Genomic DNA, 25,818 nt, shown 5'->3' with positions numbered 1-25,818 from the left:
GAATTCTGAATAAAAATGACCAAACTGCTTTATATTTTGTGTATAGAGGATAATGTGCTGAAAAATGTGAAATGATCACATCAATAGAGCCTTTATTAAGATATTATTTGTTACCGTGGAGCTTTGAGTGCTAAAACTAAGCCCTAAGTACTGTTATTAAATCGAAAAGCATTTCAAAACATGTCCAGGCTGATTTAAGGCCCATTTCATCACCAAATCAGAGTCCCTGTGGTGCTTTCAAAAGGATAAAATATTTTCAAATACCTGCAGCGGTGCTAGACAGTGATGTGCTCTTACCAAAATGGTAGTCTTAAAAAATGTACTTACCAGTCTATGATGGCATCCATCCAGTTCATAAAAGACTGCACAGACCCTTTTATGAATCTTGAGGAGAGATGCAAACAATTGGCCAAAAGTGTGGACTCGAGTCACATGATTTGGACTTAAGTCAGATGACTTTAGACTCAACTTGACAAAAGCAAAAAAGAAAAAACTGCAACTTTAAACACAAATGACTTGTGTTTTCACTTGGACTTAAAAATACTTGATACCTTTCACTAAGATTAAAATACACAATTTAAAAAGTGTGCCAAAAAGTGTACTTAATTTTCCTGAATCACCTACTGTCAACGCTCTTCACTTTGATCCACTTCGATCCACTTTGTTTGAATCAATCCAACTACAAGTTTAGGAAGAGAACTATGAGTAATGTGACGTTACTGAGCGCCTGTTAGAAAAAATATATAATAAAGATTATTGAGTTCACATGCAAAAACTATGCAGTGGTCTTCAAAAACAAATTATTAAAGTATGCAAATTGGTTGGGTCTAAAATTACAAATGATGACACAACAACTACACATTTTAAAAAGCCTTTATGATTTTGTAAATTTAACTTATTTCTCAGTTGTTAAAATGGCATTAAATTTGCTGAAGAGCACATTATGACCTGTTCAGGACTTCGAACTTTAAGTGTTAGACTTGGGACTTGCCTGCCTTGATTTAGGACCTGACTTGGAGCTTGCAAAATAATGACTTGGTCCCATCTCTGCAATAAACCGATCCTCTACAAATGTACAGAAAACACTACTTATGGCAATGCCTGCCTCCCCACATAAATAGTTAAGTCTTACCAATGCAGTGCTAATTTTAGGAGCATGCTGCTACTATCATCAGTCCACAAACCTGCACAGTCTCGGACAGAAAGAGAGAATCCACCCAGCAGGTCCTGCACTCCCATCAGCTAGAGATGATAGTGAACGTGTACTTTTTTGGTTCAAAAATTCAATCAAACTTTGGCACTTTTTTTTATAATTGCATGCATGACACAACAGTAACTCTCTCTCTCTCTCTCTCTCTCTCTCTCTCTCTCCTCTCTCTCTCTCTATATATATATATATATATATATATATATATATATATATATGTATATGTATATATGTATATGTATATATGTATAGGTATCTTACTACTTACTGTGCAATAATATTTTATAGCCTATATTTCTATATTTCTACAGTAGACTTAGACTTAGACTTAGACACGTTTATTTATCCCACTTGTGGGAAATTAACTTGTCACAGCAGCCGTGTGTACAGAAAAAATATATAAGAATATCAATATATACAATATATATATATATTAAAAATAGGCATGTATCAAAGAAGAAGAAAAAATGTACAGGTTTTAAATACAAAAATCAAAGATATACCAGAAAAAAATCAAAGATATACAGATTAAACAAGATGCAGGTAAGAATGTGGGAGAATGAGGGAGCACTGTTGTTGTATTGTAATAAATAGTAATAATGATAATTAAGCAGGGGCAATTTTTAAAATACAACTGAAAGAGAAAAAAATAAAAATACCACCAGTAAATATAATACTACCAGTATAATACTACCAGTAAATATACCACACACCACACAGTATCTGTATAGGTAAAAAGTGTATATGATTTTATATTACTTTATTTGATCTTATTTGTATTTTGTAATATTTGATCCTTTTTTGCACTCAAATTTCTTGTTCTCATTTTTCTGTTTCTGACTCTTGAGCTGCTGTAAATGGGTGAATTTCCCTGCTGTGGGATTAATAAAATTATTTTGAAGATTGTTGTTCCCCAGCACAACAGTAATGTCCTTTTCTGACACGTATTTTGAAATGAAAACAAAAATTGCCCATCACTGACTTGCCTGGGGCCTCCCTGTAGTCTCTTATCTGCTGCTGGACCTGGACTCTGGACAGATTTGGCGCATGCGCACATGGCAGTTGGTCTGCGTGTCATGTTGATGAATGCTAAAACTGGGTAGTCAACATGTCCACCGCTGCTGCTCAACAAAACAATAACGAGGAGCCCGGGCTTCACGGTACGTACCGCCGCCAGTCCCTCTGTGCCCCGCGTTACAGAGGCTGCTTTTCATGTTTTCAACTCGTGTTTTTATTTTGCAGCACCTTCGTATAATTAAGATTTTATTATAAAAGTTACATCGGCTACGGTATTTCCTCTTCTTCTGGGAGGGGTGGAGGCTGATGTGGACTGACGTCACCGCAAGGTAGCCAATTGCGTTTTGATAAATGTGTGATTGATGGGAAATCAGCCAACCACGTACGCAAGTCGGCGCTGGGCGGGCCCTGAGCCAAAATGAAAACAAGTTTGGGACAAAAGACTAAATAAATGCTGCTTTCATTTGACACTATTTTAAAAAATGTAACAATGGATCACGTCACTGTCACGCCTCGCGCAGTGGACTCGCCATTATATTCAAAAGTAAACGGTCTTTTAACTAAACATATATTCTGAAGGAAGACAATGGTGGGATGTTAGCTCAAGTGCCTGCAGACGATCAGCCCCGAAAAACACATTTAAAACACCAAATTAGCCGAGGAGGTGTTCAGACCTAATCGATAAACAATTTATGTGAACAATAAAAGGTTTGGTCAGACAAAAAAGCAGGACGTGTGATTCATAGAAGTGACAACATCACAGCTGGAACAGCGACATGCTTGGGCAATCTGTCTCCCCTGCACTCCACTGTTATGCAAGACCCCACATGAGAGCACATGAGAGCTGCATGGATGACATACTTGTCTCTGATTGTGAAATCGGTCATGCATGCATGCGACGTCGACATATATAAATGATATATTGTTTTAAGCGAGCTTGAAAGGTTGAAAAGGGCGTGCTATCGTAAGGTTTATGTTGTGTGCTAACCCAAGCCCGCTGGCTATAAGAGATTACATAACCCCCTCCTGTCTGGGAAAAAAAATGTGCAATCTGTTTGTGGGGCAGTGGCACAAAGAAATGCATGCTATCATGGATGCAGCGCGCAGCCAGTTCATTTGAATGCAAAGCAGTGTCAGTGGTGCAGGAAATGTAGGTCAGCTGTTTCAGTTTGAAAGGAGGCAGGGGTGTGTCTCTGTATACAATCTGATGTGAGTTTTTAACACAACAAGCTTTCCTTCCTTCCCTCCTCTTGACCTTTGTGTTACCAAGGATCCTGGGTAGAGCTGGAGCTGAATGGGAACACAGGGGCCCAGGGCGTGCAAAGCAACCAGCCAATGACACCCGCTGCAGACCAAATAAACGCAAATGCAGGCATGAGTCAAACTCTGCAGACCCTGGAAGTGGTGCCTGAGAGTGATGAAACCCTGATCGGAGGACTAGAGCATGTGCCGTCGTCCTCCTCTATCCACAATGGAGACATGGAAAAGATCCTCCTGGATGCACAGCATGAATCCAGCCAGAGCAGCTCCTCCTGTGATAGGTAGGAGTAAAGTCCATTATAATAAGCCTTTAAAACTTGAGCAGATTGTCTTGATTTCTTCCAAAGACATGGTCAATGACACAGGCAATGAACGATGAAAGACGAAATGCTCAAGAAATTGGTAGGAAATATTAAAAAGTTCAGGAAATTGCTTGAAAACTATTTTTAAGAAAAAGAAAGAAAGACAGTAAAAAGAAAAAGAAAGAAAGAAGCAAAAAAAAAAACAAAAAACAAACAAACCCAAACAACAACAATGAAATGGCCTGGAAAAATGCTTAAAATTGACAAAAAACACAATCTTTTACACAATATTAAATATGTAATTATGATAATTAGAAATGCATTTTTTCATTTCCCCCCCCTTGACATTTCTCTAGCTTTTTGAAAATAATTTCTAAAACCTACAAATTTCTTGCAGTTTGTGGAACATTTCTTACCAAGTTGCTCATTGCATTTTTTCCCATGTTTTTGAAAAAAAAAGCACCAATTTTCTGAGGATTCTATGGTTTAAATACTTCAAAAGGTGTTTAAAAGCAGCACAAGAAAAATTATGTCAGTCTAGGTTTCATAGGGTTAAAAAGTGTTTGTCGTTACATTTTTTTGCTCATCCCAGTGTGTTGGCTCAGTCCTCACAGGCCACCAAGTCCAGATCAGGATGAGGGTCAGATAACTTTTGATGTGGAGATGTCCAGTCCGAGAGACAGTCAGGTAAAACATATGAAACTGAAAACTTCAAAACCGTTTCAAGTCTTTTCATTTGATCCTAAAACCCAACTACTTTACCTCCACATTTGCAGTCAGAGGATGACGGTCCGGAGAAGGACAGAGAGGAAGACATCCTGATGAACAAAGAAGTAGATTGGGTCGCTGATTGGTCCAGCAGACCGGAAAACGTCCCACCAAAGTAAACAGACTCTCACATCCACAATCACTCACTCATATTGGTTCAGGAAATTGTTTTCTGAAGTTATTTTTGCATTAATTGGTTGATTGTTTCTCACAGGGAGTTCCACTTCAGGCACCCCCGGCGCTCAGTATCTCTCAGTATGAGAAAGAGCGGAGTCATGAAGAAAGGTGGCATCTTCTCTGCTGAATTCCTCAAAGTCTTCATCCCTTCCTTACTCATTTCACACATCCTCGCTCTTGGCCTCGGGTAAGTCTGAAATCATGCGGTAACGTAATGCAAAGCTTGGCGTTGAAAAAGTTTCTCAATCTGCACTGATGTTTTCACTTGTCTGTGCCAAATTGGTGCTTCAGTGACTCACTGTGTGCTGTAGGAAAGGGTCGGTACAGGCCGTCATTGTCAGTTTTATCCTTGCACTGCTGTAGTGTCCAATATGCAATTTGTGTATCTGATGCCTGTCTCCTCAGACCTACAGCGTGTTTATAAAACAGTGACAGTGCTGAAAATGCTTCTACGGCTCTTTTTACATCTAGCTGTAAGTAAAGAGTGAACCTTTTTTTAGGTTTAGAGCAGGAACCAGCAGCTTGTTAAATAACTTATTGTTAGTTTATTAAGTACCTAATGGGTTAAAGCCAAAATAAATTTCTGATTTTCTGTTAAATTATGAACCATCCAGACCTCTCAGGTCCTCTGGGACAGGTGTGCTTTGTCTCCTCAGAAGGAATGGACATTTTTTTGATACCAGTGCTTTATTGGTCTGATTCTTTATCGATTCCCTTACTAATTCCTGATCAATTTTCTGTGTGGCATAAAAGTAGAATGAACACAAGGAGAAAATATTTTTGCTGATCAGTCGAGAAGCACTAGCACTTGTGAGTAGAATGTCATACGTTGCATGTGTAGAATTTAAGCCCATTGTGCATAGAAAGATGACTCAGCATTTGGGTTGTAATGGTAATTTTCACAGTACTATAACTATCTCAGGAAATGTCGTAGTTTCATGGTAACCATGGATTTCACAAAAGGTATTACAGAATTATTATTACTATTTGTCAGAATGACCGTTAAAGGACTGAAAACAGAAGGGTTAGTTTGGGTTAAGTTTTGCAATGCACAACTGAAAAACGATGAAAGGAAATGATAAGCTTAAAGACATATGATTCCTATGGCTCAGACTATTTGGATCCAGTTCTCAGCTGGAACTTTTTCTCCATTCCCATCCCAAATCCACAGAGTCAAAACTTAACACGGAGAAGCAGCGTTCATTTTTTTATGCACTGTATATCTGGAACAAAGTCCAAGAAAACTGCAGGTCTGCTGCAAATCTCACTTCTTCTAAATCAAAGCTGAAGACTCCTCCGTTTGCCCCTGCCTTTTATTAACTCAATAATCATTAATGCTTTGCACTGCACTGTAACTTTTATTCATTTTATACCTGTCTTTTGGGTATTGTTAAAGAAAATGTCGATACTAGTACCCTTGAAGTGATTCCAATACCAATAGATTACTTTAATTGATAGCTGTTTTTTCTACTTCAGTCTGAAGCATTCAGATGCGTAATATGCTGCCACCACAACCCATCCAAATGACCCTCACACTTACAGAATAAAGTGTGAAAATTATTAAAATGTTTATAAAATCACTGTACAAACAACTCGGTCTGCTGTAAACACTTTGTGTTAAATCAGAGAATGCTTGTTGTGATTGGCTGTGAGCGAAACTATACAAATAGTCATTTTTTTCAAGCTCTGATAATTATCTCATTGTATTTAGCTTTATTTTCTTGCTCTTAAATGACTGTTTTACTTGCCCTGTCTCGCAGGAGTAGCTTCTGTCACCTGCAAGATGTAACTGTTTGTTGTAATAGATTCAAAGTACAGAGCTGGCCTTTTACTTTAACTTCTTTGTTTTTTACCTTTTGAGTCCATCGTCTGTATTTTTTTCTAGGGTGTACATTGGGAAGAGAATTGCCACAGCCTCCACCAGCTCTTACTGAATAGAAGATGAAGCAGTGCCTGGATGTTCTCCTGTCTCCAAGTCTCTCAACCATCCTCCCGTAGTCAAGCTGTCTCTCTGCATCTATCGTACGCCCACATTTCCCTTCCAATCAGCATTAAATTCTATCACATTGTAGATGTAGTTATAGAGTTATACACATGATGTAATGTGGTTGCACTCCATCACATTTTGACAAAAGGGCAGCGTCGTACCCAGCAGCTGCCACCGATCTGAATCCCGTAGATGACAGACCGTGTTAGAGCTGCAAAATATTAGTCATCCCGCTCAAACTCCCAAAAATATGCGACGAGGATTTGACGTCAGGTGGCTCCAGGGTCGATGTTTTCTCTGCATGTTTTGACGTTAAATCATGACAAATCTGGCCTTCTCCCAAACTGCATCTGCCCGCTGGTGTCCCAGTTGGCAGATTGTATGAACCAAAAATATGCGCCACATCTGCAATAAAAAAAAAACCAAGTGAATTGGCTCTGGGAACAGAGGGGACTTTTATCGCCTTAACTTTTTGAGCTAAACATTCATGGTGCAGTTATTGAGGGGGGTAAAAGTGATGCTGCACAGTGGGATACATTTTTAAATGCCACACTTTTTTGACACGTTGTATCATGTTGACTCCTGAGGCTTTCTTTTAAAAGCTTTGTGTTGTTTTTTTGTTTTTTTTTGAAGGTTGGAAAGCTTAAACATCGATATGTAGCTCCAAAATTTTATAGTGGGGTTGTTTGAATATATTATGATAGAAAAACTTAGGGCGGATGGCAATTAACCAGGCCATATGCTATTTTTATTTCTTTTTGCCTACATATCTTCTTTAATAACATAATATAGCAGCAATGGCTAAGTGCCAAATTTCTATCTTTCACCACTGCACATTGGTGATTTATCTTAGACTGTTTTTGTTTTTTTAATTTTCTGACATTTTTAGGTATTTAAAGAAGTAGATGTGAAAGAATAATTCAAGCTGTGATCTGCCCCGTGTAATAGACACCTTTTGACATTGTATACTTTGTTTATACATTGATATTAATGCATATTATATCATTGTTGTTACATAGCGTCGTAGCAGTGTACGTAATGTGTTTTTGCTGTTGTTCAATTGCTGAAGCGTCGGTGGCAGAAACCACCATAGAGGAAGTTGTATCTCAAGGGGCCTCATTTAAAAGTGTTATCTGACTTTTGTGTAGATTACACTGTGCAATCATTTCACATTATATAATACAATAAACAGTGTACAGTGTGTGTAGAACTTCCAGATCAACCTAGAGGTGCATTTTCTGAAGAAAATGCATGTGACTTCTGTATATTGATGCTGATTAGATGACTGGATGATTCTTCTGTCAGTTGTTTGTGAATGGATGACATTATAGAAACATATGGAAAAAATGTACAGTGTTGGCAGTATTGGTTTGAAAGCACTCGACATGCATTTAGGCTTTAATGCATTACATACTAACTCATAAACTGTGCAAGTCATCGTAACAGGCTTATGTACAGTTGATCAGTGTGCAATACAGAACATTTTGGAATTTGAATAAAGTTTGTACTGTATACAGTGGCTGAAATATACATACAAAAAGAGTGGATAGATCTCTATAGACCTTAATGCATTATTTAAGTCACAATAACGAATAAAATGGCATATCATAAATCAGTGTGGGCTCCTGCACGGATGATTAGTGAGCAGCAATGTGCATTGTAAGATGTGAATGCACTTGTATACAGAGGATGAAATGAATCAATCCACATTTTGTAAACTTGTTTAACAAAGAAATAGCACAGAATATGTATGTGAGAGAATGTGTGTGATTACTGCATGTCTAGGTAAGTTTTAAAACAGGATAAATCACACAGAACCTTGGCCCTATCTCTCTCTTACCAGTTCAGGTGTTACCACTCCTAAATCCTCTAAATTCATGTCCTTCCCTTCCAGTCCCTTAACTCCTGTGGTAACCTGCCCACACAATCAAATCAAATTACATTCTTCATTACTTACATATTTGTGTAAGCGACTAAATCTCCCTCTAAGTATCGGCATGCATTTTCTCTTTTTTTTTGTTGTTGCTTTTTTTGTGTTCATACTTTCAGTTATACAAATGTGGAAGCAGCCCAGTTCATCCACAGTGAGCCTCTGAGCAGCTCCATATTTTGGGTCAAAGGCACAGTTAACACCTGGATCAAAAATACATTTTTCTTTCTTGGACCTGTAGTGCTGTTTCATCGTTTTAGATTGTTTTGGGAGTCAGTTGTGAGTCGCAGAGTGTTGAAGACATGGGCTGCAGTGATGCCTGCCTTCTCTCCAGTGTGATGGAACTACATGGTATTCAACTTGTGGAGCTCAAAGAGCCAAAAAAAAAAAACATTTAAAAAAAACTAATCAGCAATGTCTCTGCAGAAATCATTGTGAGCAGGTACATATAGGAAGTATTTTCTTTCTACAGAACTACATTCACCAAACGTATCACCGCACTGAAGAAAGCATCCACTCATGGATGAGATGCTCGTGCTTGGCTGAGCTGTGATGTTAACTAGCTCTGTGTTGCTAGGTGAGCTAGAAGTAGATGTAGCCTTTTTTTAGGCCCTGAATACCCCAAAGCATCTTTTCTCTTTGATATTGTTCATAGTCATTTCTGCATTATTTAAAACAATGAAGAAGAAATGAGGAAGAATGGGAGAATGTGATGCAATTCGCAGTTGCTTATAATCCTAATTATTGTCATACTTGCATGCATTTGTCTGGCACATTTTAGTCTATTGTGTTCCATCAGAAAGGTCAGATTTGGTCACATCTGTTGAGTGCACGAAAATAAAAAGTGCTGCCACTAATTTTTCAACCTAACAGACCATATGTTGCTTGTTTATAGGCTGGGCAGGTCCCCAGTTAATGTCAAGTACAAGTATTATACCAAATTATATTCCGTCAGCACTCAGTAGCAAAAATCTAGGAGTTGGACCAGCTACAGTACTTGAAACATGATATTCAAATGTAACATTTCCCACACCAGTATATAATATTTTAATTCTTTGCCCTTATAAATGAGTAATTACATGTGAGTCCATGTCAGAAACAACTGCTAATGTAATGTATTAGACAAATTGTGTGCCAAGGGCAAAAGTCAGGTCATGACTATTTCCTGTAAAATGTTAAGGTATGGAAAGATGAGATAAGAAAAAATTCTCTTGGCATTTGAGGGACATAGGCAACATGGCTACATACATATACAGACAAACTAACATAGTGTCCTCCTTGGATCCATACACCAGGTCAAGAGAGCACAGGCGACATAGGCAGGTCACACGCATATACAATCAAACTGCAATAACACACACAATCCATCCTCCCCATAATGCACAGTGCCCTGAACCCAGGTGTTGCACAGATGCTCTACGTAAAATAATTGCACCAAAGTACAAGAATATTGCACAAATGCCCTGCACATAATCACTGCGCACATACCCTGCACAGGTCAGTTTACACCAAGTACCCGACATCAAATAGGTTGATTCGCATAATATAACACAGATTAGACAGTTAATTTATTGCAAAGTTATTCTGCCACTAATAGAAATTATTGATGCTGTTGTTGTTGTTGATTTATTTTATCTAATTAATTTATTAATTTAATGTTGATTGTTATTCATATAAATAATTTTATCCCCCAGTCAGACAGGCATTATACAGTGATGTGTAACCTGTATCCCTCAGACTGATGAAACTCATCAAAGAAACATGGAGCTACAGCGGAGCAGGGCGGGGCAGTGCGCATGCGCGGTACTTCTTTGTGGCCCTTCTCTTCTTGGTGCTTGCCCGGTCTTCAGGGACCTTTTCTAGCAGTAAATCCAAGGATAGGACTGTTAGGAAAAGACACAACCTCTCATTTAAGATCATTCGTTAGGTTGCACTGCGCAAATCCTACCTGTTATCTACAGAAATTGTGAGACAGGCACAGATCGCCCAGGGCGTCGACTGGCCAACCAGCAGAGCATCCATTCATCCTTTCATTGGCAGCTGAGGTGCTGAGGACTAGCTAGCTAGCGTTAGCCAAGAGGCAGGGGACAGAGGGATCTTTAAAATGTCGGGTTACCAAGGAAAGAAGAACATCCCACGAATTACAGTGAGTATCGGTTCATTTCTTTGAAAATATCACATTAAATCTTCGGTTTTTGGTGTCTTTTTTTTTTTTTTTGGTAACGTGCGGTGAGCCTCAGGATTAAACCAAAAGCTAGCCAACGCTTAGCTGTCGGGTCCATTCATTTCCAGTGACGCTGTGACCAGCAGCAGTCCTGCCTCGGCTCCTTACCCTCAGAGCCTGGGTGAACAATGATAACCAGCCAGAGGGTTTGCAGTTTGACACTTCTTCATGTGGAGCTGTATGTGCACTGCTCCTATAGCTGCCATTTGTAGCTGTTAGCCCTCCTCCTCAGTCTCAGCATCCTCAGCATGCAGGGTGTAGTAGGTCTAGGCGCAGTTTTCCTCCACTGTCATCATCTCATCTTTTATTCTCCATCCTCCTCAGATTTTTATGGAGAAGCAGATTTTTGCCAAACCTTCCTATGCAGCTGCAGCTGGGACAAGCATTGCCTTTTGACTATATTGTTGTGAATTGGGATTTGACACTATATGCATGTCTGTTTTGCTATGTGGTGCAGATTTTCAAGCAGAAAGCACGATATTAAGGGCCTACAGTAGGGATGCTGTGATGGTTAAAAGAAGCAAAACCTCTTTTGTAAAGTAGGTCATTGGACAGCACCCATCCAAACCTTTTTTCCTAAGCTTCCATCATGCAGCTGTTGTAGCCAGAGTGCTGAAGCATATAGACTGCCACTGCTCTAAGTCTGATCATTTCATAGCATTAAAGTATCCTGTGAAATGTCAGGCTTAAGGTCAGGCTCTGAATGATGATGTTAATCATTCATGATTTGTTAATCCTTTGAAACCTGAGCAATTTTGTTGACTTTTTGCAATAAAAAAGGGGGAGAAGGTAATGAGCAACAAGACAAGATCTAAAAACTGACAACAAATTAGAAAAGTTACAAGAAAATTACCTGAAAATAAGCACAAGCACGAGTTTAAAAAAACAACCACCCAAACAAGAAAATTAATTCAAAAAAAGTGCTGAAAAATGAAAAAAAAAAGTATATGCATACATTTTTTTCTGTAACACAGTTTAAAATATTTAATTTTAATAACTATGAACAGAATTTTTTTCTCTATTTTTCCCTTAAAAAAATATTTTCAGGTCATTTTCTTGTAACCTTTCAGGAATTTCTAGCAATTTGTGGGACATTTTTTGCCAGGTTGCTCACTGACTTTCTTGCCCGTATTTCCAAAACATATCAAACCAATTTGCTCGTGTTTCAAAGGGTTAAGCAGCTGTAAAAGGCGTCTCAAAGCAGCACAGGAAAAGTGATGTCGATCCAGATCTCAAAGGGTTTAGTCTGGTTGTCCTTGTCTGTTTCTATTTATGTACATTGACAGCAACAAAACCATGTGTATGTATGTGTACTCGCTTACTTGTCCATTGAAGCTGATTCTGTTTCTATACAGACTCTTATCGAGGTAGCTGTCAGGTCTCTCTGGCGGGTCAAACAGGGGTTATAAACACGCAGCGCCGACATCCAAGACATAACGTGCAGACAGCAGTGCCCCCCCGACCCTCACACACACAGTCTGACACCACAGTTTGGAATCAAGCAAATGCTTTCACTCTACAGAGCTTTCCACAAAACACCAAAATCAGGCCTTGTCCCACATTAACAGTAACTGAATTCATTCAAACATACAGTAGATCTCGTACTGCCGCAGTACCACCACACAGTCAGTTTAATCGTTCGCAGAATGACAGAAACGTAGAAACATAGCGATTGTTTTGACCTCTGGTTCATTTTTTTATTCAAATGAAACAACAGTTGTAATAAGCACACACCATAGTTTCTCACTTCTCTCTATTTTTTTGAAAAATGTATTCGTTTAATGAGACATTTATTCCACTTTTTTTGCTTTATTGAACATTTAAACAAAATAGTTAGAAAAGTTTCAAAAATTACATTAACTGATAGTGAACATAGTCAGTATTTGCGGCCCTACATTGATGCAATAATGATGATAATGCTTATAATCACAGTAATTGTGATTATACGCATGATCACTTGTTTATTAGCTTTTTGCTTCTTAGAACTTATTTGCATCATGTAAAATAACCAAAGACAATAATACTTGTACAACTCGGTAATAATGTTTTATTGATGCAGATTTTTGTCTTGCTCCAGTTCAGCTGTAACGTACTCTCAGTTGCCAGTTTTTTAGATACACCTAGCTGAAACGAATGCAGTCTGATAAAGTCATGAATTGAACCGTCATAAAGGTTTTAATGTTCATCTTTTTTTAAACTGGGGCTGTACAATTATCAGAAATATCACAGAAATTGCAATATGGCCAAGTGCAATATTCAAATTAATCTTACAATTTTGGATAAAGGTCAAATGTGTCATGACGTTAGGGCTGGGACGACGCGTTGACGTCACTCAGAATCAAAAAGTGGCTGCTACTCGATGCCACGGCCGCCGCCAGTTTTTGTTTCTGAGTGACCACGCATCAAGGGACGCATGCGACGTGCAGTTCTTGCGCCGACGTATTCTTTTGCGTCGACGTATTTTTTTGTGTGTCGTCCCCAGCCCTACATGACGTACCATGTTTAGTAAAAATTGATGCATTGTTATTATTATTACTTAATATTCATGTGAATTATCTATGTATTATTTGTATATTGCGCAGCTAGCTCCAGTTGAAATTGGTTTTCAAGTGATGTTGACACAACAAGTTTTTTTTTATCTTACGAGGATGTAGTTTGCAGCGCTACTGACTTGTATTTCTTCATAATGACAGATCTTTAGTGTTGGGATGATAGACAGTTTTAACACAGATCATGATTAAAGCACTCATAATAATTTCATTGTGGTAAATTTTCGTTATCGGGATAATTGTGTGTCCAGCAGCAGCCAGAGAGCCTACTGGTCAACCAGCATTGCCATAAAGGGGCAAAAAACAAGCTGTAAGTCCAACCACGTCAAAAATCCCATAATATCTTAAATCAAGCATCAGCAAATTTCATATCGAAAGATATAGTGCTATTTCAAATATTTGGATATTTTAAGATTTTTCGATTGTTTGTTTTTCCCCCAAAAAAACGCTGTCCTATCTGTGATCATTTCTGAACAAAATAAAAGGTAAAATGATTCCAGTATGGCTTTAGTGATATTTTTAAGCATTATTTTTGATGAATTATCGATTAAAGCATCGTAATTGCCACGTTTTTTTGACCAGAAAAACGGTTGACGTCAAATTTTCACATCGTCCATGCCTAAAAAGTGTACTTTGTTATCCACATTTTATATAAATATATTCATGTATTTATACAACAAATGAGGCTTTTTGGCTCGACAACAGAAACAGCTTTCTATGTATATGAGACCACAGTTCCTGTTTCCATTAATAGTATAGCCTACGCTGCTTGACACATAGCCCTTTGCCTAAGTACATTCACTTCTCAGTTATCAATTCAGTTTTATGACTGTACATCACAGGGTTAATCACAGGAGTCCATTTTATCTCTACATAATGATACATTCATTTAGGGAGTTAAGGATGACAGCAATGCACGCTGAAAGCCATTTTGAGGCATATGACAATCTCAGTGCGCTTGTCACTGACCACTCGGGCCACTCAGAGGGGACAGACTGGTTATAGCGACCCCCCACTTACACAAGAGTAATGGCCATCATGTCAATACAGCCATGACTTTTTACCTAATGCATTCCCGCTGATCCTCAGTCCGCCCACTGTGGACATTAGAAACTGGAGTGTTCCTGCTGTGAGGTCTGCAGTAAACCACTTTTGTCTTCATTAGCTCCCCTGACTGTCCTCAGAGACCCCGGGAAGCCTGCAGGGAGAAGTAGGCCAGCCTAGTGTTGCTCCCTTTCATCTCATACAGGTTGAGTAAATTGTGCCACTCAAGAGTTTAAGCTCGTAGTCGAGGGTTTTTGATCTCTTCAGACGAGGCGTGTTATTCATGTGTGAATAAATCATGTAGTTTGACCTCGGCGGTTGTTTCCACGGGATCAGAGTTGGTATGGATTGAGTTGTTCCAGCCGCCTGCTGAGCGGAGAGCGAGAAATCATCTCTGTAATCCCTTGTAGCTAATCGTCTATTCCATGACTCAACTGTAAATTTGACTAATTTTAAAGACAAATTAATTTTGTCTTTAAAATTAGTCAAATTTACAGTTGAATCATGGAATAGACGATTAGCTACAAGGGATTACAGAGATGATTTCTCGCTCTCCGCTCAGCAGGCGGCTGGATCATTTAGTGCATTATGGGTAATGTTGAATTCTGTCTTCCTGCTTTCAGAGTGACCGTCTCCTCATCAAAGGAGCAAAGATAGTGAACGATGACCAGTCATTCTTGGCTGATATCTACATGGAGGATGGAGTCATCAAGTGAGTTGATTAAGTTTTTTTTGTAAATTCGAAAAAGGTAGCTCTACACCTGTACTACATGGCCAAAAGTCAGTGGACACCCCTACTACTCATCATTGACTTCAGGTTTCCAGGACATAGCCACGAAATATCCATAGACAAACATTTGCAGTTTAGAATGGGTCATAAAAACTGACTTTACATGTAGGATTGTCATAGGATGCCACCTTTGCCAAAAGTCATTGAAATTTCTGCAACTGTAAACTGTCAAATGTAAGTGCTGTTATTGTGGAGTAGAAGCACCTAGAAGCAACAACAGCTCCGCCTCAAAGTGGTAACCAAGCACGCTGATGGAGACGGGCCAAGGTGTGCTGTAAAGGGCATCACTCGCTGCAGAGATCCAAAATGCCTCTGGAAACAACATCAGCACACAAACTTGAACGAAGAGCTTTACGAAGTGGGTTTTTCATGGCTGAACAGCTGCGTGCTGTGGGGTGTGCACAGGAGCAAGCGCCTGCTGCAGTGGTTTTAAGCATGCCGCCACTGGACTCTGGAGGAGTAGAGATGCGCTCTTTGGAGTGATGAATCATGCTTTACTATCTTGCAGTCTGGTGGAGGAATCTTGGTTTGACCAACGCCAAGACGCTACTTACCCGAATGTTTAGTGCCTTCTGTGAAGAAGTTGTTTGGGGCTGTTTTTAGGGTTTAGGCAATGCCCAGTAGTTCCACTGACGAGTCTTCTTAATGCTACAGGAAGACAAGTTAGCCAGCAGCATGACTGTACCCCTCTGCACAGCGAGGTCCATAAGGCATCGTAAGACCAGTTAGGGGTGGACGAACTTGATTGGCCAGAGCCCTGACCTCAGCCCCACAGAACAATTTTGGGAGGCCTTTCTTGTCCAACGTCAGTCCCGGACCTCACAAATGCTCTTTGGGCTAAGCGGGCACAAATTCCCACAGACACACTACAAAATCTTGTGTAAATCCTTCACAGAAGAGTAGTGGTTATTATAGTCACAAAGGAGGCCCAACCTGACATTAGTACCGATGGTTTTAGAATGGGATGTCCAACAACACTAGGTGTAATGGTCAGGTGTCCACTGACTTTTGGCATCTGTGTAATTCCCATTGGCAGAATGACAGAAAAAACTTTATATAATCTGGCCATGGCCACCTATTTCCTTGATCCTTGGAGTCTAGATTTCCCAGTTTGACCACATTTTCGTCATTCATTTTGCTGTTTTTTCCCTTCATTTGTCTCCCTCAGGCAAATCGGCGACAACCTCATTGTTCCCGGGGGAGTTAAGATCATAGAGGCTCATGGGAGGATGGTGATGCCTGGTGGTATTGATGTGCACACCCGATTCCAGATGCCTGACCGAGGCATGGTGGCAGCAGATGACTTCTACCAGGGCACCAAGGCCGCTCTGGCTGGGGGGACGACTATGATCAGTGTGTATTATATCAGGCGTGCTTTAAAGTACAGTCATACTGTTGCAGGAATTATAACACTGCAGATGTGCATTCCACCAAGCGTATGATTTAATCATGCAGTTTGCTTGTGCACATTAAATCCAACCTGTTTGTTTGTGTTTTACAGTCGACCACGTGGTGCCGGAGCCTGGCGTCAGCCTGGTTGCAGCTTTTAAACAGTGGAGGGAATGGGCCGATAGCAAGTCCTGCTGCGACTACTCTCTGCACGTGGACATCACCGAATGGAGCAAAGGCGCCCAAGAGGAGATGGAGACTCTAGTGAAGGATCACGGTATGCAGTCAGAGTACATCAAGTCTGAAAATGAGTGACTCACACACCAATTTAACTGGTACAGAAGTGTTTTTCAGGCATTGCATTGGGGTGGGGGGTGGGGGTGAACCCATTTTCACAGAGCATAAAAGCGTAAATCTTTCTGCTTTGTAATTTTTATCCTTTTGGTTTTACTTTTCTCCTTCGCTCTGGGTTTTCCCTCTTTTGCTCTCTTTATTCCACCTTTGGCTGTTTTCTCTCATAAGTTTTCTATCTTCAGGTGTCAACTCTTTCCTGGTCTATTTGGCTTATAAGGATGTTTTCCAACTTTCTGATTCTGAGGTACGCTCAGCTTCTGGTTGATATTAGCGGGCTATACAGCTGTCTGTCACGGCATATGTTTTTTAGGCTGTTAGATGTCTTTTGGTCATATGACTGCCGGCAAACTGACCTGTTTGTATCATTTTCTTTTAGATCTATGAGGTGTTCAGTGTCATCAGAGACCTTGGAGCCATTGCACAGGTGCATGCTGAGAACGGAGACATCATTGCAGAGGTAGCAGAGCCGCAGATTAAGTTCAAGTTTCAGCTGAAAGCAGTTATTGCCATTTTGGATCATAATGTTCTTGTTTGGGGTTTTTTTAGGAGCAGAAACGTATTCTGGAGCTGGGGATCTCTGGACCTGAAGGCCACGTGCTGAGCCGCCCAGAGGAGGTAAGATGGAGGACTGGTTTCTTAACTGAGAAAGAGAAAAGGTTTTTTAATAATGTCGTTTTTTACTGTATTATACTATAGGATACTATACTATACTATACTATACTATACTATACTATACTATACTATACTCAGAAGAGACAGAATACGTCATAGATGAGAAGAGATACTGTCAAAAAGCCGATTTGGAAATGAGGCTGCTGCTGAATCTGACTCTGTGTCTGCAGGTGGAGGCCGAGGCAGTCAACCGCTCTGTCACCATAGCCAATCAGACCAACTGTCCCCTCTACATCACCAAGGTGATGAGCAAGAGTGCCGCTGATGTCATTGCTCTCGCCAGGAAAAAGGGTGAGAAGAGAAATCCTGAACTTTTTCTTTGCAAAGTTCCCATACACTTCTACCTGTGTCTGTCTGGCTTCCAACTTTTTTTTGCGCTGACACCACCCTGTCTCCTCCTGTAGGTGCCGTGGTTTACGGAGAGCCCATATCTGCCAGTTTGGGCACAGACGGTACCCATTACTGGAGCAAGAACTGGGCCAAGGCAGCTGCCTATGTCACTTCCCCACCGCTCAGTCCTGATCCCACCACCCCCGACTACCTCAACTCCCTGTTGTCATGGTGGGTGCTCTGTGCCGGGACCTAAAGATAGCTGCAACACAATTTGACGTGTGTTACTGCTGTGTGTGGCGTTTTATTTTTATCCAGCTATGCCCTTTACATACATGCTCTTAACATAAAGGTGGAATAATAAATGCAACAGCTAAATGTCACAGTTTTGTCATGAGTTAATTGGCAACGTGAAGCACATTCTTAGTTTTTCTTTCTCGTTTTCTTTTCCAGTGGGGACTTGCAGGTGACTGGTAGTGCTCACTGCACTTTCCAGACTTCTCAGCGCGCCATAGGCAAAGATAACTTCACCCTAATCCCAGAGGGCACCAACGGCACTGAGGAGAGGATGTCCATAATCTGGGACAAATGCGTTGTGAGTTTGATGCGACCCACTTCTTAGACATTCCAAAAAAATTCCTGTTTTAGTAGGAGCAAGTGAAGTTGTACACCTCTGCATATGTTAAGATTTCAGTCTGGGATTATCTGTCCTGAAAGGTGACTGGCAAAATGGATGAGAACCAGTTTGTGGCGGTGACCAGCACAAACGCTGCCAAGATCTTCAACCTGTTTCCCCGCAAGGGCCGCATTGCTGTGGGGTCTGATGCTGACCTCGTGTTGTGGGACCCGGATGTCACCAAGATCATCTCAGCTAAGAACCACAACCTGGTAAGATGGCTACTTTATTCCACTTTATCCACAGTGTCTAAAGTCTTTAATGTGTCCTTGACATGTTGAGACTGTATACTGAAGCTTGTGTGGCTGTAATGCACATTGTGTGCCATAACATGCTAGACTGTGTAATTTTTCTGCTGCTATGGGTCTCTCAATTAAAAGAAGGAGCATGGGCGTCATTGCAGTCAGGTACTCCTGGTCAGGATTTTCCCAGTCTTCATGGTTCAGGAGGTTTCTACTGGTAGCTGAACTACCCACAGAGGTTTCTTCCTCTCCATAACAGATGGAACAGGTGATTTATACAGATAAAAACGCTAAATAAAGTAGTTTCAAATGAAAAAAATCAGTTTTTCTCTGACGCTGTCAGCCAGCATATCACTGAGGGGCTTCCAGCCCACCTCCTGCTGCAGTGTGACCACCTTTTTTTCTTCAAAACAAATGGACCCAGGGATTTAAACGAGTAAAAACACTGAATAAAACAGTTTCACGTTAACAATCAGTGTCCCATTCGGTTTGGCACAACAGGGGCTGGAGCCAGGCTGCCACTGTTTGCTCCGCTCATGACTAAAATAACAACCAAGATCTAAATAGGGTATTGTAAAAATGTGGTTTATAACTGGATAAAAAGTCAGTTTATGACAGCTTCTGGCAGACAACTAGACCCCAACCCTCACTGCAAAGGGGAACAAGTGACAGCAACCAAACAACACAAACTTTGTTTTTGACTAAAATGACAGATTTCTCTGGGCTTTAGCGTTGCATATTTGGGTTATTGTAAGTAGCAAAATATATGATATTGCTGCAGTAATTTTTAGACAATTCAAAGTGGAAAAGTTAAATATAATATCTCATGAATCTCTGAGGTGCAGTGGCTGTTAAAGGTGTTAACACATGTTTACAGGAGCAACAAGTAAGTAGTTAGTGATGCAGAATAACAGAATAAAAAACAGTTTACAATACAAATACTGAGGTTTAACCATTAGAAAAGTACACGTACTCACAGGGACTGCTAGTGTAATTTATTTATTATCGTTATGTAATGTAATAGTATCCTGTGGGAGCAGGCAAAACAACAGCTTTCAGATATACTGCTACAGCTAAAAATCAGTTCAAACCAGTCTACTTCCTAATTTATCATAGTCATTTACAAAAAGGTGAATCAGCAAAGTCTTTAGGGATATAAAACCACATGATTTATGCTCATTTTGTCCTCACACATACATCCCGTCATCTCAGAGCAGTGTTTAAGTTGTCTCCTGATCAAGCCTCCTCTTTTCCCAGTCTGTGGAGTATAACATCTTTGAGGGCACCGAGGTGCGCGGAGGTCCCGTGGTGGTGATCAGCCAGGGCAAGATTGTGTTGGAGGATGGCAGCCTTCACCCCACAGAGGGCTGCGGGCGCTACATCAGCCGCAAACCCTTCTCTGACCACGTTTACAAAAGGATAAAGGCTCGCAGCAGGGTGAGCTCTAATTGTACACATGTAGCTATAGAGGAGCCAAATTCCTACAGTATCGGTTAGCAGGTGAACTACACAGCTTGTGGTGTGATGGCCTGTATGTTTAGCTCACAGAGTTGCGAGGAGTCCCCAGGGGCCAGTATGACGGGCCGGTGTGTGAGGTGACTGTGACTCCAAAGGTGATCTCCACAGTCTCCTCGATGAAGACTTCTCCTGCCAAGCAGCAGCCGCAGCAGATCACTCACCAGCCGGTGCGCAACCTTCACCAGTCTGGCTTCAGTCTGTCTGGTGAGTGAAAGCAGTACACAATACACAGTAGGGCTGAGTGTCAGCATGAATCCGGGCGATTCAGTATGTGTCATGATACACGGGTTACCAGTCAATATATTGCAAAATCAAAATCAAGATGAACTCATTCATATTATTCACAAATGAAGTGTGGAGTGAAACAAAATTACGTGGCACCTGATTCAAAAAGGTAACAAAAAATGCTAACAAAGAGTAAAAATAACAAGTTTGCAAAATTGCACATATAGGATATCAAAGATCTAATTTTAGGAGGACTGTCATAGTATAAAGAACCCAGCGCCATATGCATTAAAAATGTTTTTTTTTAATTTCATTTTATTTTTTTTATTTTTTTTGTTTTACTTTTTTATGCAATCAGAACAGTAGGATCTGCATTTGTATATAGTACAGTCACAATACCATCCAGTATCATAGTGATACTTTTTGTTCAGCCTGAACAAAGAAATTAACATTTGCCTATTTCATTAAATATATTATATAAAAAATGTTTAGATTGTTGTGAAATGCATGAGTCAAGACAGTTTACTTGTCCAGGGGCCACTTTTGCTAAATGACAGGCCAAGGGCCGCACATTAATAATATTTAATGAATGAAATCAGTAACCATTAAAAGGTTTATAACTCTTATTTCTTTTTAATTCTTTATTTTCATATATATTGACTTATTGATTAAATTTAATTGGCACAATGATTGACAGTGGACATATATGACAGTTAAATCTGATATTTTACTGCATTTAATAGCTGCAACAGACCTCTGTCAGAGAGTCCGGGGGGATCCTCTGCTGGCACTGTTTACGGTTGTTTTGTTTTTTTTAAATTTCAATGCTTTTTTAATGCACTCTGGCACCTTGTATACATTCAAAAACTCCCGGTGTGAATCCATTAGTTTTTTATGGAAATTAGAAAATGGTCAGCGAGATAATAAGATAAAGTAAGATTAGATAAAAAAAACTATAAACTAAAAATCTAGTGTTTTTGAGAACCGATATTACATCACAAAATATTGAAATACTTTTTTCTTGTTTTTTTTTTTTTTTAGGTGCGCAAATTGATGACAATGTTCCCCGTCGCAACACTCAACGCATCGTAGCTCCCCCCGGTGGAAAGGCCAACATCACCAGCCTCGGCTAAAGCTCTTTCTCTCACTGAGCCGAGGGATGCAGGGCAACACGGGGCCAGAGGCCACTCTTACCGCTGTCACATCACATCTGGTCACCTCTGACTCCCCTGCACCCACAACCACTCCATCCATTCTTATTCACACACTACCACTCTGTCACCTCATGCAAAAAAAAGAAGAAAGAAAGCACTCATTTTGTTTCATCTTTCCTGCCATAATCCATCGTCAAGGAAGGATCAAGTGAATTGAAGCCCAATTAAGCCCAGTTTGATTATTGATGAAAATAATTTGTTTACATTTTTGTATCATTTATGCTGTACGTGTTGATGTTGTTTAGTTGTCCCCGTTGGCACAGAGAGTTGACAGAAAACGAGTCCCAAGAAACGGACGGTTTCATAAGCGGGTATTTTAGAAACTGCGGGTGTTCACAGATTTTCTTAAAGCATTTCCCAGAGAGAAGTCAGAATGTGCTTTAGCTCTCCTCCAACATTCATGTTGTAACACTGTTAGGCTGCAAAATCACTGTTTTGGTACCAAAATGTTAAATTATTGCCACAAAACTTCAAAATACTTATCATTAAAAATTAGGCTGTAAAACATGGTTTCTGCATCTCATAAACGTCTAATATTATCTTGTAAAACAAACAATGCCTGATAGCTTTTTCAACACCACGGCACGAAGGAAAATAAGCCCTAGGTAAACAATATAGACCCAATTGCAATGTTTGTTTACTTAAGGTTAGAGGAAGATGAAGTGGGGCTGAACAAACACGTCTCAACTTGTTTTTAGGCACCTAAAAAATCAATATCAGGTTAAGTGTTTGATATATTTAGAATATTTTCACTTAAACGTTACCGTTATGGCTGACAATGACAATATAAATAGTTAATGGATTTCCCGTACCTCCAGAATTGAAATCGATTGACAGTTATCTACCCGGAAATGACTGTTGTTTGGGCGACGTCAGGGTGATTCGATCTACAGGATCATTTTTTTCTTTATTTTGTGTTTTTTTTATTAATCTGTACACAGTGCTGTTATGGAAAAGTCACTGAGCACATACCAACACATTTGTAATACTGTTAATAGTAATTACAGCTTGGGTTGAAAATCTGATTGTAGATCTGTATTTTTTTTATAGCTGCGGTACTTTCGATACAATCGAATGTATAATTAACGGGGATCGTATCCTTATAAACACGTGGTTTCTAAAAGGTAATGAAGTATTGATACAAACTTACTGTGTTCGGTGTAACAATTTACCCTGTCTTTCTTTTGTGTCCTAGTTGCACTTTCTTTATTTTTTAAAAATTGTATGTTTTTTTAATGATGTTAAGTCATTTTTGGAATACACTGTCTGCACTGAAAGGAAAAGAAGGGTTTTTTTTAGGGTTAAACTACTCATTCAACTCCGCCCTTAATATTAGTGTGGAGAATTGGCTGGCACATCGCATCTCATCTGACAAACATAAACCTTTCCTCTCATTTCATCATTTTGTTTTTTCCTCATGTCTGTTAAAAGGTTGTCAGGGCAACAAGCTTCCAATAATCAGACCAGTGTACATTGTAAAAGATCCAGACAGACACTATGAAGAAGCTAGATGGGATGTTTGCCGACAGCCCCTCTGCACCTGGTGCTATACGACCATCGCTGTATATGTGCAGATGATGTCCACACCCACATAGCAGTCACCATTTATTTGTTTTGCACCTGTAACAATCCAAATGGTAAAAAAAAATTGTATGTGAGCTTGCAACTTTTTATTTGTATTGGATATGTCTGTATGTTTTAGGAATCCAACTACTTGCCTGCCTGTTCTGTAAGATATTGATAGCACACTGTATCCATGAAGGCTCTTGAAAGAAGTGGAACCGTGATCTTTGAGACCTGATGAAAAACGCTTCAGTCTGTATAGGAAACCCCCTCACAGTGTGCTGATGATGTGTCCGCTGTTCTCGGTGTTAGTGTCGTGAATGAATTATCAGATATCCAGTTTTTTTCCCTCTCTTACCCCTCCTCGACCTGCACAACCCTGTCGACACCAGATCCACTGGTAACTGTACTCACCGCACCACCACGGGTCGTCAGTCACACAGCACTGTGCGGCCATACTGTAAAACACTGGATTATTTCTTCCTCATTGCCTTGTCAAGTGTAGGTTTTGTATGCCAAGCTATAATGTGAAGTGATTTACATTTGGGGAAGTGTCTCGGTAATGGTTATTGAGTTGTGATGTTGAGCACTGTTGTTGCCCCTCTCCCAGCAAGTGTGATACTCTCTCGGTCATGTATGTTTTGTAGGATACCAGGGTTTTTGGGGGGGAAATCATCGGTCTTGTCAGCATTTGACCCTATCTGTGTTGACTTCAGTGGATTAAAATAATAAAAATGAAAGTGATGGTATTGACTATTTTTTTATATACATAAAAAAGTTAATCAGAATTTATATAAAACACTTCATCCAATAATTTCCAAATAACTTCATAGAGCGTATTCCTGGATATAACTATAATTAAGTGATTATTATGGGAACACAGTGATCATGTTCATAGACATTACGATTGGCACCATATCAGGATTTTACCATGAAGTGCCCAGTAGCTCACATAGTACACTGTAAAAAATGTCTGTAAAAGTAAAGAAAAGTGCTGTAAAATCATGACATCAAAAAAGTGTAAATAGAAAAACAATGAAACAGGAAATATTTTGTAAAGATCAGAACCAAACAAAACTGTTAAATTTTATGTAAGGATATGTTGAAATAATATTTCTTTGTAGAATCTGAGCTTCTTTTTTTTCCAGAAAGAAACCTTATTACATTTTACAAATTCATGTTATGCTTTACAGATAAATATGTAGCCTACAAATGGATATTACAATGGATTTTAAAATTTCTGTGTTACATTTGAATGTTTCTTAAAACTTGAACTTTCCTATTGATGCTCACTCAAATAAATGAAATGTTTTTGGCATCAATATTAGGACAAAATTTTTTTTATTTTACCAGCTAATTGAAATTGAAAGAAAAATACTTCCTAATGTGTTTATTTTTAATATAAAATCACTACATGTTATTGTGGCCAAAAGAATTCACAGTGACAATATTATCACAATATCTATAGAAAAAAAAATGAAAATAATAATAAGACTATGGGTCAGATTTATATTTACCATTGTTAAGAATGCATTATGTTTTTTGTCTTACTTTTGAAATGTGCATTTCAGAAGGTGGAGAGCGAGTCTATAACCAAAACTGTACAGAATCACAAAAAAAGAGAGAAATTACACTTATTGGATAATGAAAAGGCAACCAGATAGCGTTAGGAGAGGGAGAGAGAGAAACATAATATTATAATATTTGTATTATAAACATTACGTCAATTTTCAAACTTTAAAATATCATCAATATCAGAACATCACGACACTCCTCATAGACATTTAAGTTTGGTTAGTTTGGTTGAGTTTATGAGGAGTAATTGTTTCCATGAATATTGACTCCTAATAACTAGAAACTGATTGTATTCTTGTCTGTACAGGCAAGTTTTACATTCTGCTTCTTTAACTGATCTACTGCACAACCATTAAAAACAGGAGTAGAAAGTACATTTACTCAAGTAATGAAGGCAGTTTGATAACCTTAAATACAATACCCCCGCCCCCCACTCCAATAATTACAATTTTAAAAAATGTATGTTATTTATTGTTATTTCACTTGGATGTTTGAGCTTCACTGTGACGAGTCTGACAGTAGAAGACTGTTTTCTAATTCAGTTTGCCTGTGCTCACCAGTTCTACTAATCCCCTTTCACACGCCCAGATCCCCAACAGCCATCTCTGTCAGCAGGTTTGACGAGGCCAGCGGTGCCTCGTTAGTCAGAGTGAAACCATCAATTAGGTGTCTGATCTCCACTTTCACCAATTAAATGTCTTACACAATAGTTATATCATAAACCAGGTTTCTGTGTTTGTGTTTGCTTTTTTATTTCAACCTGGTTTATCAATGGCAGGGATGATTTTGTTCATCGGTGTCATTG

General features: G+C 39.4%; 2 protein-coding genes across 2 annotated transcripts; both read left to right on the top strand.

Moving 5' to 3' along the window:
• The first annotated feature begins 2,283 nt into the window (after positions 1–2,283).
• On the top strand, positions 2,284–8,248 carry bnip3la (BCL2 interacting protein 3 like a). The gene is made up of 6 exons (XM_042488769.1): positions 2,284–2,367; positions 3,495–3,765; positions 4,392–4,473; positions 4,563–4,669; positions 4,769–4,918; positions 6,617–8,248. The coding sequence occupies exons 1-6, from the start codon at positions 2,316–2,318 to the stop codon at positions 6,663–6,665; spliced, it is 711 nt and encodes a 236-aa protein (XP_042344703.1). The 5' UTR covers positions 2,284–2,315; the 3' UTR covers positions 6,666–8,248.
• Positions 8,249–10,481: 2,233 nt separating this feature from the next.
• dpysl2a (dihydropyrimidinase like 2a) lies at positions 10,482–24,150 on the top strand. Its single transcript, XM_042488388.1, has 14 exons — positions 10,482–10,794; positions 15,089–15,177; positions 16,424–16,608; positions 16,757–16,921; positions 17,181–17,242; positions 17,375–17,455; positions 17,545–17,613; positions 17,841–17,961; positions 18,075–18,231; positions 18,454–18,595; positions 18,718–18,888; positions 20,176–20,355; positions 20,460–20,640; positions 21,703–24,150. The coding sequence occupies exons 1-14, from the start codon at positions 10,753–10,755 to the stop codon at positions 21,792–21,794; spliced, it is 1,737 nt and encodes a 578-aa protein (XP_042344322.1). The 5' UTR covers positions 10,482–10,752; the 3' UTR covers positions 21,795–24,150.
• Positions 24,151–25,818: the final 1,668 nt, after the last annotated feature.

The sequence above is a fragment of the Plectropomus leopardus genome, chromosome 6 (assembly GCF_008729295.1).
Source record: "Plectropomus leopardus isolate mb chromosome 6, YSFRI_Pleo_2.0, whole genome shotgun sequence".
Taxonomy (NCBI): domain Eukaryota; kingdom Metazoa; phylum Chordata; class Actinopteri; order Perciformes; family Serranidae; genus Plectropomus; species Plectropomus leopardus.
The sequence above is the reverse complement of the archived record's forward strand: the minus strand, read 5'-3'. Positions and strand labels throughout refer to the sequence as shown.